This window comes from Acipenser ruthenus, chromosome 7 (genome assembly GCF_902713425.1).
Source record: "Acipenser ruthenus chromosome 7, fAciRut3.2 maternal haplotype, whole genome shotgun sequence".
Lineage (NCBI taxonomy): Eukaryota > Metazoa > Chordata > Actinopteri > Acipenseriformes > Acipenseridae > Acipenser > Acipenser ruthenus.
In genome coordinates this window covers 10,966,773-10,983,491 of record NC_081195.1, presented here as the reverse complement: position 1 = coordinate 10,983,491, position 16,719 = coordinate 10,966,773, and the positions used below count along the sequence as shown (strand labels likewise).

Genomic DNA, 16,719 nt, shown 5'->3' with positions numbered 1-16,719 from the left:
ATACATGAGCAGCTAATATGAAGTGTTTTAGTAGCTAATCCATCACATTTAGCAATCAGATCTCATTGATGAACACTTGACTCATTGTCAGGTGTTCCTCGCTACACATCCATAAAGCTAAAACCCCACTTTTTGTACTGCACAGTACAGATCTATCAGGATTAAGTGTTAGCTTAAAACAAAATGGCTAAAATTTCAGTAGAAGGTTGCCATAGAATTGTGTTTCTGCATAAAGAATAAAAAACATTGAGTGAAATTATTATTATTATGTTTATTATTATTTATTTCTTAGCAGATGCCCTTACCCAGGGTGACTTTGACTCACAACACTCGATTTTCAAGGTGTGGTATCCGAAGCATAATCATCAAGTACAGAGAAACATCATTTGTAATTGACAAACCCAGGACTGGAAGACCCAAAAAGCTGTCTAACAAGGATGAGCAATACTTGAAGATAATATCCTTAAGGAATAGAAAGAAATGTTGAATTGACAACAGAACTGGTAGAAGGCTCAGGTGTCATCCATTAACAGTATGAAGGTCACTTTTGAACTTAAAGGATGTATTGAAGTAAGAAACCCTCTGTTAAGAAAGGGGAACAAGACTAAAAGGCTAGAATATGCACAAGAACACAGACATTGGACTATGGAACAATGGTCAAAGGTGCTTTGGACAGTTGAGTCAAAGTTTCAGTTATTTTGTCTGCTAAGAAATAAATAATAATTTTGATCTAATCGAAGACAGTATGTGTGATGACAAACAACTGAAACTTATAAAGAGCCTTGCTTGAAGCCAACAATTAAGCATGGAGGAGGTTCACTTCAAGTTTGGGGTGCATATCCTCAAGTGGTGTTGGAAAATTGCTGAAAATTGATGGTAGATTGACTGTAGCAAGGTACAAACAAATTTTAATCCACCATGCTATCCCCAGTGGTGCAAGACTTATTTGTCCAAACTTCATCTTACAGCAAGATAATGATCCAAAACACTCAGCTGGAATAATTAAAACTTACTTGCAAAAGAAAGAGGAAGCTGGAGTCCTTCAATACATGGAAAGTGCCGTTATTTTATGTCCACAGTAGAAATAGCATTACATCTACTAATGAGTAGTCTTTATTATCCAATATTTTGTATTATATTCATTAAACTATTATAGTCTGTTGTTGGCTCTTTAAACAATATTTAACGAAAGTTTCATTTTGATCAAACTTTGATGTAACTTTGAGAAAATGGCCCAATGATTTTTAGCAGTTCTAAATTTTATCATCAGCATCCTTTATTCGCTTCTGCAAGTGATACATCATGTGCAGGACTTGCTTGCTTTCACTCAAAGGTTGATGCCAAAAAACAATAATGTTCCATGTTTACTGTGGTGTGCTTTTGGTATGTAAATTGTATAGTCTAGGTTGTGCTTCTACTTTTTTTTCTTCATCAGAAACTGAAATCCCATTCCAACTGCTTACTCTACAGCATTGCTGTATAAACATGAGATTGTCAAAAACCCCATCTGGCATTAACAGCAACATTGAATAATATCAGAAGTAAACATGTCTATATAACATAATAAAGGTAATTATTAGAACTTAGCACTTAGTACATGTTACTAGAATTGTGTAACTTAGTTTAGCCAGTAATTTAAGCTTCATGCACGCTCAATAAGCTTATCACAGTGCGTTTCAAGCAGCTGGTGTTATTTGAAGCTGATCATGTTACCTAAAACTACAGTGATTTCAACAGTTTACCATTTGTAACCAGAGGCACCTCACAACACAGAGACCTCCCATTTAACACACTTTAATGTCTGCAGATGCACCTCTAAAGAAAAACGCTACTAGTTGATGGCGTCCCATGCTGTGACTAACGTCACGTGACAGTACTTGTACGCTTGTACATTTCACCATTTCACCCGGAAGTGTAGAGTCCAGTGCAACCTGCAATGGCTGGTGTTGAGTGGAATGGATAGCAGGGGTTTCAATTATTTCATTACGCATACAAGAAGGTACTGTTTTTGAAACTGGTGAGTTTATTATGTAACCAAATGAGGTCCTGATGCTTCTTACGCGAAGTTATCAATGTTTTGTGGAGATGGTTGTGCAAAACTGAGGGTTAACCACTGAAATCAATACGGTGTTGTTTGCTGTGCATTGTACCGTGGTATGTACTTTGTAACGACTAAAGGGAAGTTAACGGTATAGTTCGTGTCGTTAGCAGGGACTGTCGCAGTTTTTCCATTAATAATCGGCAATCTCACTGTTCAAACTGTACTTTCACATCAGACGGCGCTGTACAGCACAGCGTGCAGTAGAGTTTAGCAGGATATTTTCTGGTCACGAATTGAGTGACGGTTTAAAGTGCAATAGAAGTGGCAGCTAATGGAAAACAAAACAGAATTTTTGCATGCATACAAATATTGTACCTTATGAATACTTTAAATAGAGCTTGCCTTTGACGTATCAGACAGGGACAGGCCAATTCTGTGAATCATTTACAGTTATACTGGCTCACGCAAATTAGTGATCACCTTCGGTTGCCTACTGTTATACAGTTTTGGTTTAAGATCTATTTCATAATGTTGTTTTTTTTTTACAAAGTGGAATGAAATATTAATAAATACTAATGTCTTAGATTCTAAAATCCTAATCCTAAAAACTCCGTTATGAATATTATTTAAACAGTCAGGAGCCAGGAGTTTAATGTTAAATGCATTGTTCCTCCTTTTATAGCTGAATGAACAACTGTTAGTAACCCTACAAACCCAGATGGGACTTGCCCATACTGCGATAAGTCTAATCAGTTCAGAGCAGATTTACCAAGGGGCTGGTTGTTCAAACTTGTTACACGAGGTCATTTCAATAATATGCTTATGATAAGTAGCATTAGGAGAGATGGCATTTACTGTAAACGGGAGGTGCTGGCTAGAAATCTGTTGCAATTTATTTTAACACTGTCATTTTAATACATACAGATGGTGGTAAGTGTGACAAATCAGCCTTATGCTGTACAAGGGTTGTTTGTGCAAGTTACTGTATGCACGTTTCACAGTTCAGCCATAAAATGTACACAACATGTTTCCATTGTACTTATTGGAGATTGAGGTGCCTTATGCTGTTTATGCAGAATTACCCTACCCCATGTAATTATTAAATTGTGCAAATATACGTCTCCTGCTTTCACAAGTTTAAACCTGCTTTATCCAGCAGCTCTGCAATTTACATGGGTTCAGCGAAAAAAAAAAAAAAAGGCTACAGTAGGAAACAGCGTTTTTCATCCTAATGCAGGATGCAAGAATGCAGGAAACCCATTTTAAATCAAGTAACCAAGGAACTGCTATTGATGGGAACCGTTTCCTGTGTCATGTCTGTGTTGCTGGAGGCTGTAAAACCTGACCACTGAAGCGGTCACCTGCCAATAAATGTTTTTTTTGTTTTGTTTTTTTTTTTAATTAAAAAAATGCTGATCTGTATGTTCCTTGAAAAATGTTTGAATATATGTGTGTGCATGTCTTCAGCAGATAACCAGTAAGGATGACAATGGCCCATGTAGGAGCAGTAGTGGCTACTGTCACAGGGGTGATTGCTCTTCTTCTTCATTCTTCTATACACAAGATAGAAGAGGGACATCTCGCAGTTTATTATAGGTAAAGCTTCTAATTGTATGCAAAATTCCAATGTCGCTCGCATGCAAAATACAATCCTATAGATATTATTCCCTTGATTTAAACAAAGGATTTCCCATTAAAAGTCTCTTATCAAATCCATATAACCTGTTGGTCAAAATAAACAAACCAAACCAGTTTGACAGTCGTTTCACTGTGCACCATTGCCTGAGACAAGCTACAGTGTTATCATGCTACAGAGCTACAATTGAAAGCTTCGTGTACACAGCGTCATAAGAGAAATGTATGTATGTGGAAGAGTAAAATGCATTAAAATCTCAAACATGAGAAAATGAAACTCAAGGTTGTTGTGCACAATTCTGGATTATTTTTGGTTTCATGAACCATTTTAGAATGGTTTAGATGCTCCGTTTAAGAGTAACTTACTTTTAGAATATTTGATACACATGTTCGCAGTCTGCATTTGTTTCATAGTGCTGTAATTACCAATTAATCTGTCTAATGTAGTGCATGCAGATTTCAAATACTAAGACAGATATAATGTATATACATTTTTTTTTTGCCTGTGTGTGCACTCACGGTTATTGTATGCATGATGCATGGGTTTTTTTTTTTATTATTTTTTTTATTTTATTTATTTATTTATTATTTATTTATTTATTTAATTAAAATAAAACTGTTGGGCCTGATGTTTCATTGGTATTTTTAGGACAGTTGAGTTTTATTTCATGTGTATGGATTACCTGTAAAATAGTAGATTATATAAATGATATAAACTAGTTAAAAATTAACACCAGAAAATGACTAAAAGGTGAAGGTCCATTCAGAAATTAGTTCAAAGTCTCCACTCCTTCCATTATTTTGTTAATCTTTCATGTGACGCATCGGATGGGTTTTCCCTGATACGCCAACTTTATTTTATAGTTGCTGATAAAATGGCGACACCTTGTTTGACTGATTTTTTTTTTTTTTATGAGAAGGATTAAATTAATCCTTGCTTCATTGAAAAAAACGGATAATTCGTTTTTCTTTTTTTTTTTTAAATATATCTCGCCTTTGCCACTATTGCATATGATTTATATTCCAACCGTATTCGATGTATAAATACTAAGCATGTAGAAAAGTGCAGAGGCTAGGTTTTGATTTAGGTCCCAGGTTCGGAATGTTCTGCAAGGCAGGCACAGTAACTGCTACAGATCTGTTAAGTAATGATGCCTGTATTAAAAACAACTTAAAAGGTTATAGTAGAGTAGTAGTTTGAGCTAATAAATGCATTTTAAGTACTCCTTGTATATTCTGTTACAGAGGTGGTGCTTTGCTGACTACGCCAAATGGTCCAGGCTTTCATATTATGCTTCCATTTATTACAACATACAGATCTGTTCAGGTAAGTGGTACTCAGCCTTCCTTTCCATTTAACAATTGTATATTTAAAAAAAAAATGCTATTAAAAACAAATGTAGACATGTTTCTGTGCAAGGATACTTTATATTTAGTTGTCCATGAAAATTGCATTTTTTTTTTTTCTTTAAGGTTAATAAAATGTTTTTAAATGCTAGGAGGATGATAATGCAGTAATAAAATTGGAATTATTACCATTATCACTTTATATGTAACAGATTGTGTAATTTTTATTTCCTAGACAACACTACAAACTGATGAAATAAAAAATGTGCCTTGTGGGACAAGGTATGTGTTCCAGCCTATTCTTGTGTCCTTAATAATGTTTGAATGGGCAAGGGGGTGTTGAAAGAGGTGTACTGTATGTGGGATGACTGATTCAGAGTCTCCTCCCTTCTGTGGGTAAAGTAGCAGAACTAGTGTTAACTCTTTAAGCCTGTGTGATTGCAGTCATTCCCCCAAAGAGCCATAGTTGTTTGTACCAAAACTTTTCCTGTTGATATTAATAATATAATTACATGTGTGTTTTTTTTTTTTAAACAGTGGGGGTGTCATGATCTACTTCGATAGAATAGAGGTGGTCAATATGCTGGTTCCATCTGCAGGTAAACAATACAGCTGTTTTTTCAACCTCTTCTGTAGGTTTTGTTAGTGGCTTGTTTTGTGTAGGGGTCACGTTCACTTGCATGCCTAATGACTTCTAGGTATATGCTGACGCATAGTTCACACACCCTAGTCTCTGTAAATCACCTTGGATAAAGGCATCTGCTAAATAAACAAATAATAAAATAATATATATACAGTATATATTCAGTTGACATGGATTAAAGCACACAGAGTGTAATTATTGTAAAGATTATTTGTTCACTGAAAGCTTATGATCCCAAATTGAGTTGTTGTAGTATAATATTTTTGGTCAAGCTTGCCCTTCATTTGTGTGAGAAAAAAAATAATGCTAACATGGCATACAGAACAGTAAGTGGAATGCAGTACAAGTCAAATATGTAGGCGTAGAAATTAGAAGATACATTAGGGCAGGGGTCTCCAACCCTGGTCCTGGAGAGCCCCTATCCAGCAGGTTTTATAGATGCCTTTACATCATCAGTGGCCAAAGATCTGGAACACATGTTGATCTTGACTAATTAAGCTATAAATGCAATAAATTCAGAAGCTGTCCACTGCATAGCCCTTAATGGCTTGTGGTGGTGGTCCTTAAATCCTGTTGTCCATCATTTGGTGTCTCCAACTAGTTATATTGATGAATGTTGTGGTGGTGTTGTTTTTTTTTCACATTTGGTTATGCATGGACACAAGATTATATTTACCCTACCTCCCATACAATGCTGCACAGTGTTTGGTAGAGTTGATAATATCAGTCTATTCATTATATATAGAGAACAGAGAAGACCACACAGAATTATTTTACACACTCACAAGGTCGAGAGCAAAATGTTAATACAGCAGTGGTACTCAACTCTGGCCCTTGAGATCCAATCCAGTCCAGGTTTTTACTCCAAGCATGTTCTAATTTGTTAACTGAAGCTGCTAAGAGGCAATTAACTAATTTAGGACCTGCTTGGAGTAAAGACCAGGACTGGAATGGATCTCAAGGATCAGAGTTGAGTACCACTGGTATACAGTCATTCTTTGTTTCTAAATAACTGTAATTTTAGTGATTGATTTTTCAACCCATGCTCTCTTTATTTTCTTTGTTTAGCTGTTGACATTGTGAGGAACTACACAGCAGACTATGACAAGACATTGATCTTCAACAAGATTCACCACGAGCTCAATCAGTTTTGCAGTGTCCACACCCTCCAGGAAGTTTACATTGAGTTGTTTGGTAAGTGTTAGGCATTACTGGGTGGGATGGGTAAAAAGGATGATATTTTACTTCATGGTGCATTATAGAAACAAGCAGAGATGGGTCACAATGATTTCTAAAGACAAAGAAGCAAATGGTAAAACAAAGGCAGGCAACGCGATTCTGTAATTGGTAATGTATATTTAATACTTTTATTGTTACAGATATAATTGATGAAAATCTGAAGCTGGCACTACAAAAGGACCTGAATGCAATGGCACCAGGTCTTACAATTCAGGTAGGATCATATCCCTAATATTCTTTGCTAAAATTTTGCCAAAATATTCCCTTAAATGACATTTCTTTAGGTTTAAACTGGGGTCCAAAGATTTGTTAAAAACATTAAAACATTGAAAACATGTTTAGTAGAGCAGGATCATGGAATTCTGCTCTTGCTGATTCTGAGTTTTAGGTTTTGCTGAAATGCCCTAAAATAACCCCAATCAGTAAGGGATGGTTATCATATCTGTAAAGCTTTGACTAAACTTAATCTGGTCCAATGATAATCTAAATAATACACCAGTATGGTTTATATAGGCACTATATGTTAATGTTTTCAGAAGATGAGACATAAAAAATGAGGGCTGCTTCCCAAACATGAAAAGTTTCCATGGCAGAAAAAAGAGAAATGTTTTTTCCATGATGATCACGCCTGTGAATTCCCATTCCAACCCCTAATAGGATACAAGAACTCCCCTGTGAAATTTCTGAAATAATGAAATGGTTTCTTTTTTATTTTTTTTATTTAGGCAGTTCGTGTTACAAAGCCAAAAATCCCAGAGACTATCAGAAGAAATTTTGAACTAATGTGAGTAATCTGTTAATCTTAATTGGAACCTAAACACACACAATATGGGAGTGTACAGTACCCTGGCCAACAAGAAAAACATTTGCTGAGTATGGGTCAATCGTTGCCAGTTTTACCTCTCGCAAACCACATGGCTTGCTTAATGTATTGGTGTATCTGGAAAGCTATTCGTCCTTGTAAAAATCAAGATGTCCCACAATTGAAGTGGCACCCTAAGTGATTTCTATTTACTACCAATGCAGAACAACTGTTATTTAGTAAGAAAGCGGTCTGAGTGAGGGAAAGCAGGCAACAAATTCACTGCAGTAAGTATTGTTTTCTTTTTGATGTTTTCTTATTAGGGAAGCTGAGAAGACAAAGTTGCTTGTTTCTGCACAGACCCAAAAAGTCGTCGAGAAGGAGGCCGAAACCGAAAGGAAGAAAGCTATTATAGGTAAAGAATAGATGAACTATCACTAGGGCTGTCGCTCGATTCACATTTTTGATCGGTTAATTTATGGCCATTAGTTGATTAACCGGTAGATTAATCCGTGCACATTTTTAATAAAGGTAACGATCTTATAGTGGCTGTCCTGCATAGTAATACTTAAATCAATAGAATCTAAAGAAAATAAATAAGCCCAATGGGAATTTGATCTTTTTTTAAAAAACATTTTTATTATTATATTTATTTTAGTAAATGTAACAGGTGTTACCTTTCCGCCCTAATAAACTTAACCCTATTAAAGATTTAGAGACCTGATAAGTCACACAAGCCCCAAGGGCCAGAGTAGCACAGTTCTACACGTACTGTTTAACCACTCTGGGCTAACCCCTGAACTATAAAATTTTGAACTAATGCACAAACACGGAAACCAAAAACACTCTGAGGTTTATAACTAAATCAACAGTTTATTATGTTGGTCAGAATAAATGCGCCATGCTGGATTTTACCATAGTGTTCACCACAGCTCTGGATACAATGCACACGAGTAACTTTGCAGACACATGTTTGGCAATCATTTAAAGCAGGGGTGTCAAACTCCATCCTCGAGGGCCGCAGGGTCTTCTGGTTTTCATTCCAACTTAAGCTCTCAATTAACATAATTGATCTAATTATTTGTTGAATTTGACATATTTAATGTTTTTCAAGGTCTTTTACAGTTGATGGTTTTAAAAATGCACTTGATTCAAGGTACGCGACCTGTGAAACATTTTGAGGCCTGAAGAGAAGTGTTAAGTGTGTCCAGTTAATCACATAATTAGACCAATTAAGTAATTGAGAGCTCAGGTGGAACAAAAGCCAGAAGACACTGCGGCCCTCCTGGAACTGAGTTTGACACCCCTGATTTAAATCAACATAGATAAACATTCCAGATCCAAATATATATATAACACCGTAGCAATTATGATTTTTACATCACTTTAACCCCTTTTCTATATAGAAGCTTAAAACCACAGTGTCCTGCCACTTCCGGGGAGAGAGTGTGCGCTTCAAATCAGCACTTCCCTAAATAGCAGCACGCATTTCTATTTCTACCCAGAATGCACTTTTAATGCGTGATTAAATAGTATTTTTTTTTATTTAACTGCGATCAACTCTTTAGTTGATTAATCGGTCTGATTAATCTGTTAATCGGAACAGCCCTATTGCTAATGCTTTTCATGATCACATGCTTTTCATGTGAAGTTGTGTAGGTTCCCTAATTCTTATACTTTTGACACCGACAGATAGAAACCAAATGAGTCAAATGTGTATTTAATGTATTCATAACACTGCTACATTTCTCACTGAAACCTTGCCCTGTTTTATACTCAGAGGCACAGAAGGTTGCACAAGTTTCTGAAATTCACTTCCAGCAAAAAATGATGGAAAAAGAAACTGAGAAGAAGATTTCTGAAATAGAAGGTATTTATTTATTTATTTATTTATTTATTTAAATAATTTTTATGCTTAACTTTCTTTAATAACCAGTAACTCATTTGGTGTGAATTAACTGACAAAGCTGTTAGAATGTCATCCCAGAACATTTATGCCAAGAAGGAAGAATAAGCTTGGCAAATAAAAAGCATGGGATAATTTAGGATATAAGCAGTTAAACTAAGAATTGGTTATGTTCCCTGGGAATAATAATTTGTGACATAAAATATTTGACTATTAGTCAATCTTATCCACTGGCTATTTTATGTAGACTATGATATTATTGTGCAGTATCCAGTATTACTTTGTTCTTCACAATGTTATTTTTTGAATTACAGATGCAGCATTCTTGGCGAAAGAAAAGGCCAGAGCAGATGCAGAGTACTACACTGCAGAAAAAACTGCCCAAGCAAACGCGGTAATACTTTTACACAACTAGAAACTTTTTTACAAAGAAAATGACAATGTTTCATTTGACTTTATGTACTGTGCTTTTCTTTCTCCATACAGTTGAAACTAACCCCGGAATATCTTGAGCTCATGAAATACCAGGCGATTGCTGCTAACAGTAAGGTTTATTTTGGCCAAGACATCCCAGACATGTTTGTGGATAACGGTGCCTTTCAGCCTAGGATTCAGCATGAAGAGGACACCGTTTCCACTGATCTTCTGGAATCGCTAGGAAAGGCAAAAAAAACAAAGAAAGCACATCGTACTGATTCGAAGGGAGGGTAACAGAAGATCTGGTTGCTTGAGATTTGGTGGGTAGATTGTGTGGCATGCTGACTTGTTTAATAATAAAAATGTATGATTGGTGCTTTATAGCTCTGACATTTACTAGTGGAATATGACAGGACTGCAGGTTTTATAAAGCAGACCATTTGTTTCTAAAAACTGGTTTGTAAATCTACAGTCTGGTTTTCAGATCAAATGCCTACACACCCTGCCTTGAATACTGCTGCATTATAACAGGGATGCCTAAACACAAATCTACCAGTTTTTTTTTTCTATAAGAAAAAAAGAATAACACCTCATATGCTTTAACACATTTTTTTAAATCAAAAGAAAAGTACTTGGATAAAAGTTAAACTAAATGTTTGTTACAAGAAGATACATGCTTTTTTACAGCTTTTATCGGTCTAAGCTAACATTTCTATACATATTTTCAAAAGGGGGTTGGGGTTAAACTTAAGGTTCTTCACAGAATTTCTTTCTAAAGCTAGGAAATACGGCCTATAAACAAAAGGTATAAATGCAATTTTTTTTCATGTTATTCCTAGTGCTTGACTGGAATGGTGTTCTTTCTTGAGTTTACACCAAGTAAACTTAGTTTATCTGAGATGCCTATTGTGAAAATATGCAAATATTGCAGTATGACAGCAGGAATGGTTAATACTACAATTTACTGAATGATGTGAATTAATTTGATTTTTGTTTCACAAATAAAACAAAAAAGAATTTTACTGATGCTGAGTTTTTAAAAGCTCTGAATGAATATGCACTTGCTTACTAGTTGTTTTGTAAGTAAGAGTATTTGGTGCAAACAACTAAGAATTGGTGACTTTATATTAATTCAATTTTCTGTTTTCAAGTGTGACTTTATACCTCATTGGTAATGTATTGAAGTTGAGGTGGGGCCATGCCACAGGGGTTACTAGCCTAGATACACCTAATGTGAACTGAATTGTGGGGTTCCTGTTTTAAGACCATACAAATAAATTACTGCCATTTCATTTGTGATACCACAAATATATAATATACATATATTACACACACACACACTGTAACTGGACAACAAAGTAATTCTGTGATATTCATTTAAAAACACAGAATGAAACATCTTTTGTTTATAATGGGTCATATTTGAAAAAGACTACATATATTTTAGAGAACTTCAAATTTGGTAGCAAGCGCTACTACGTGTGACATTTCTTGCTAAGTTTTTATAAGTTACTAACAGCCTACTCCTAAAAGTTGTCCAATTTAAGATTTTCAAAATGAATGACTTTCCATAAGTCAGGTTGGATTCATTTATCATTACTAGGTTTTTAAATGAAGTTATGCCAGCACAAGACAATTACCAGATTAAAGTAACACAAAGTTATTCATGCTTATACCTTCAAGGAAGAAAAAGGTGACTTGCGTGTGTATATGGCTGTACGCATTTTTGGAAGGAAAGTGAACAAACTCACTGAAATTACAGTACAGTATGATGTCTTAAAAGCTCCCCAGTTAGTTTCAATATCTCCGTCTTTGTTCTATGTGTTAACTGGAAATGGAACAGATGTATGGTGAGCTGGCACAGTATTTTAATCTGAAGAATTCACAACTGTCTAAAACCAAGTTTAAAAATTCAGTGGTAGTGTTTTGAAGAGCTTATGTGTTTGGATTTTGAAACCATTGATGTGAAAGACAGAAGTAACAGGAACAATGATAGATTTATTTTACAAACGTATAATGGTAATGTTGCTATGTCAGCTATTTCAGTTATTTCCTTGAATCACCTTTGGTATATTCTGTTAAAATAACAAATGACTAGCTAGTTAAGATGAGAATAGAGACCTACTTGCTCAGGTATTAATCAGATGTTTAAATAGAACAACTGGTATTGCTCAGAAACTTTTATACAAAAAAGTTATTTTAATTATTATTGATCAACAGAGAGACGGGTAAACAGTGAAAGCTGTAAAGCTAAACTAAATTAACCTGCCACTGGATACAGGTGCTAGTTCTTACTACATTTTTGTGATCTGGTATTTATTTATTTCTCTATCCACACTACCTAAATAATGCATGTTCAACACGTGTTCAAACTGATTTCCATTGAGGTTGTGCTTTTTTTTGGTAGTGTAAAGAGGGTAACTGCCTTTCCACTGACCAGGTTAATTCAGGTTTTGGCAAGAATGGTTAGTGAAGGATTCCCTGTGCTGGTTGAGTGAGCACTCGGCTCAAGGCACACTCCAAGGCGTTCTGGGATGGTGGAAGATTTTAAACCTGTTGCACATCAACATCCCATGTTAATTTGAAGTGCAGGATTCTAATTAAATGCAGGTCAAACAATAGATTTGTGATCTCAAGAAGCGTGCCTCTGAGCATGGCAATACTGACAGCTGGAAAAGAAGATTGTTCAGTAATATGTTTGGTGGAAGCTGGAGAGTGGATCTTTCTAGCCGTACAGTTTAAGCCTTGTTCATTTGAATCAATAAAATAATCCATATGTTTGAAATTAAATTGGAGTGCATTGATAAAATTAACCGTGACACTTTCTTTCTAGAATATACATTATTGGCTCATCATATAAAGGCTCCCATCACACACACACACACATTGAGAGAAAGATCACATTAACTGCTTTGCAAACACTATTTCTTCCTTAAATCCCATTGTTTATCTTGTGTTCATTTTCTTATCAGTAATTCCTCTTGTAAAATGTGACGCTGTACATTACAAATCTGAGTGTAGGCTTAATCCCAGAAATGGAATCTAATGCTACCACCTTACTTTCCTCTCTTCTGGTAAGTAGGAAGAAAAGAAATTCTAAACCTTGGCAAAAAGATAAAACCTTGTGAATGTTACTTTATACAATTCATGATGCAATCTCTGTATTTAAGGATTTATGTGCAACATTTACAAGCATTTTTGGCAGTGGTCACCACAAATAAAACCTATTTTGATACCACTATAACTTCTCTGATTGATCTTTTGCTTTTAGTCTGCCTAAATTCAACAACTGCAGTGCCTGTATTGTTTGGGTAATTTATGTCAAGCCTTGGAAAATAATTGGTTTAAAATTGATTTATTTTGGTCTGTGCTGTAGCTTAGGGTTGTTCACTATTTTGGTATTTTAGCATGTTCTCACTTTATGTTCTTGGGCTGTGGTATGTAATTTAGCCACAAGAGGGCAGTGCTTGAACATTGTTTTTTCTGAAGATGGAGTTTGTTAATTACCACTGGGGTTTGTATGGCCCCTAAAATTAAATAGGGGATATTCTGTATTCAGAGGTGATTGTTGCCATATAAATGGTTAAAAAAAGAATTAATTATGCTTGTGCCTTTTTGAACCCAACTTAATTATGTTCACTTAGTTCAGGTCTTGGTAACACAAGATAGACTTTTATTTGTGTTACCTGTGCTAGGATAGTAATTTGAAGCAATCCCATTTAATTTATTGTACCATATTGGAGTTCTCCAATAAAACATATTTGCTTTTATCTTTTGTCAGAAAGTAAAGTCACAGGAAAGAGCTGGCTTTGGGAAAAAGTGATTAATCTGATGTGTCGTGTGCCTCGTTGTTGTTATGTCTTTAGGTATTTGGGTTTCCTTCGTGACTTGGAGTCGGGATTATAATGTGTACCTTACTAGGAACTGTTGCTTAAAAATAGTAATAATAAGGTTGCTTTTGACTTTGATAGAAATTATTGAATAATGTGGCCAAGCAGCTAAGAATATAGATTACATTGTGTTATGATTTTAGAAACTAGAATCAAATTAACGAAGATTATATATATATATATATATATATATATATATATATATATATATATAATGAACACGAGAGTCATTTGTGCAGTACAATGCTTAATATTGAAGACTTGTCAGAATTTTTTCTGCCAAACTTTCAGTTTTGATGGCTACCGAAAGAGTTTCCGTAGGGACATTCATGGTCGCACTCTTGTCATTTTACCTTAAAATGATTAAATACTTCACTCCAGCTCATTTGTATTCTTCAACAAAAATGTCTTTATTTCTTTAAAAACATGGTTGTAAAACAAACAACGCGTTTAGACACTAACGTGTCTTCGTCAGGGTTTTTTTTTTTTTTTTTTAATTTAGTAATCAGCAATTATTTTTATTATTTTCTCCCAATCTGGCATATCCAATTATTTTTAGGCTCAGCTCACCCCTACCACATCCGCGCTGACTCGGGAGCGGCGAAGATGAACACACGCTGTCCTCCGAAGCGTGTGCCATCAGCCGACCGCTTTTTTTCACACTGCAGACTCACCGTGCAGCCACCCAAGAGTTAAGCGCCCGGCCAGACTACAGGGGTCTCTGGTGCGCGGTGAGCTGAGGATACCCCACCCCCGGCTGGCGCTCGGACAAATGTGCGCCACCCCCTGGGAGCTCCCGTCTACGGTCGGCAATATAGCCTTGACTCGAACCGGCGACCTCCAGGCTATAGTGCGCATCCTGCACTCCGCTTGGTGTGCCGTTACCAGTTGAACACTCAGGAGCCCCCTTACTCCATTTTTTAAAATGAGAAATGAGTGTACAGCATTCCGTTTATTTTATTATGCCCGTTCATTATTATTTTATTTGATCCCTTGACAGAACCTCAAACCTGCGTTGAGTTTTTCTTTAGGACTGGTGTGCAGTGCTATTGTGTTTCCTGCCAGCGGACGGTTTCCACCAGCAGCCTTGATGCCAGCTCAGCTTACTGCAACAGGATGTCTCCACACCCAGTGATGTGTTCAAGGACAGGAACCTGGAGAAATGCATTACCGTTTCCAGTATCAGTCACCACAGTAATGCAAACGTGGGAGCATTGAGCTCTAGCTCTAACGCAATGGACCACACCTGTTACCTCCGGTATGGAGGAGCTGTGGGGCCTGTCGCTTATTGGGGAGGCAGTTTGAATGTTAGACTGGCTAGACCAGTCAGAGAGGAACGAGACTTGCAAATTGACTTGTATTCCACACTTTATGTACCCTAACATTGTTTGCCTTTTTATTTCCCTTTCCACATTGGCGAGATACCTGTGAAGTAGATGAATAGAATTGTAAAATAAGCACTAAAAAATATTTTCAGTTGTCATTATGACTAACTCAGGTGGTTTTAAAATACGCTTTACACTATAGTTGTCTTACATCTTTCTCAGCCCGCTAATAGGAGTGTGGTCAATCAAAAAAGGATGGCCTTGTTTTTGGTGTTCACTTAGTTGGTTTTCTTGTTTCTTGTGGTTGTGTGACTCAATCTCTTTTTTGCAAATCAATCCCAGTCACAAAATATAACAGCTTCTCTCATCATATTTGGGGAGAGATCCATAAAAATGAATGCATTGATGTTAAAAATGTTAAGGCACCATACCTATTGAGCCAAGATTAAACCAAGAGCCTCTGCTATCTGTTACTTCAATCGTGCCCTACGTAAACAGAGACATGGCATTGCTGATTGCTTTGTCAGCAGGTCTTTATGGCAGCTCCCTGATAAAGAATATATCTATTCGTTGCACTGGGAAGTCATTCAGCATGCACAAGAACAGACTATCTCACACCTTATCTCACAGCCACTCTCGGGATGTTTGAAAAGCTTCAAAATCCCTAAAACTCTTTCTCACCCCAATCTCAAACCTCTTACCCATTACAGAATGTGCTGCAAGAACTGCAAATGAAGCTGAGCAAACCAACAAAGACCTAAAAATAAATCAATTAAGTACATACAGCACTACAATATGATTCAGTGTACCAAAGATAATTAACATTATCTTAGACATTTGTTTTTGCTATGTTATGTATTAAATATAGAAAATACGCTAATTCAGTTGCTGTTAGCTTCATGCAGGGTTTATTAATATCAGGGAACTGTGGGGAGTCTCAGACTTACAATCACTGGAATGCCTGATATTTTGGGTATGTAGTAAGCACTCAACATTTACATTAACTTTGTTGATAAAGATATGGCAGTTGAGGCTTTTCAACCTATCAAAAAGTTTGTTTTTAGTACAAACGACAGCAGTCTTGACCTTGTAATGGAAGGAGGCGACATTCACAGACTGCAGACTCAGTTACAGACGCTTTCCTATTCTCTGCAGACTCCATGTGTAATTACATTCTTCTGCAAATACTTATTTCAAATGATTAAATTGAACTTGTTTTTTTTATAATACAGGCAGTAGCATGATTTGCCAATGTTTGGTTTCAACAAAAAAAGTTGATACAAAACAGCTGTCCTTGTTTTGCTGTTTGTCTTTTAGTTTAGTTAAAAGTTTTAACAACACACTCTTCAATTCATTCTATTTCTTTTGGGAAATCAACATATTTACATTTCAATATAAATATCTTCATTTTAACGATAATCATTAAAATGAATGGAGCATGTTACAGTAAAATCAAATTAAACTTTACAACAAA

At 35.9% G+C, this 16,719-nt stretch overlaps 1 protein-coding gene across 4 annotated transcripts; it reads left to right on the top strand.

The window, feature by feature from the left end:
* Window positions 1-1,873: 1,873 nt before the first annotated feature.
* LOC117414519 (erlin-1-like) lies at window positions 1,874-11,052 on the top strand. 4 transcript variants are annotated; one of them, XM_034024297.3, is made up of 12 exons: window positions 1,874-1,999; window positions 3,512-3,637; window positions 4,922-5,003; window positions 5,259-5,305; window positions 5,561-5,622; window positions 6,735-6,860; window positions 7,046-7,119; window positions 7,631-7,689; window positions 8,031-8,122; window positions 9,488-9,577; window positions 9,928-10,007; window positions 10,100-11,052. In XM_034024297.3, the coding sequence occupies exons 2-12, from the start codon at window positions 3,525-3,527 to the stop codon at window positions 10,322-10,324; spliced, it is 1,050 nt and encodes a 349-aa protein (XP_033880188.1). In that variant the 5' UTR covers window positions 1,874-1,999; window positions 3,512-3,524; the 3' UTR covers window positions 10,325-11,052. The 4 variants fall into 4 exon arrangements, with proteins under 4 accessions (XP_033880188.1, XP_033880187.1, XP_033880186.1 ...); XM_034024296.3 differs by having other exon boundaries at window positions 3,509-3,637; XM_034024295.3 differs by having other exon boundaries at window positions 1,874-2,017.
* Window positions 11,053-16,719: the final 5,667 nt, after the last annotated feature.

Bases quoted from the DNA above. Each gene is read 5' to 3' on its own strand.
- LOC117414519 (XM_034024297.3), top strand. From the start codon at position 3,525: ATGACAATGGCCCATGTAGGAGCAGTAGTGGCTACTGTCACAGGGGTG. The intron at 3,638-4,921 runs GTAAAGCTTCTA...ATTCTGTTACAG, and splicing joins CATCTCGCAGTTTATTATAG to AGGTGGTGCTTTGCTGACTA. The intron at 7,690-8,030 runs GTGAGTAATCTG...TTTTCTTATTAG, and splicing joins AGAAGAAATTTTGAACTAAT to GGAAGCTGAGAAGACAAAGT.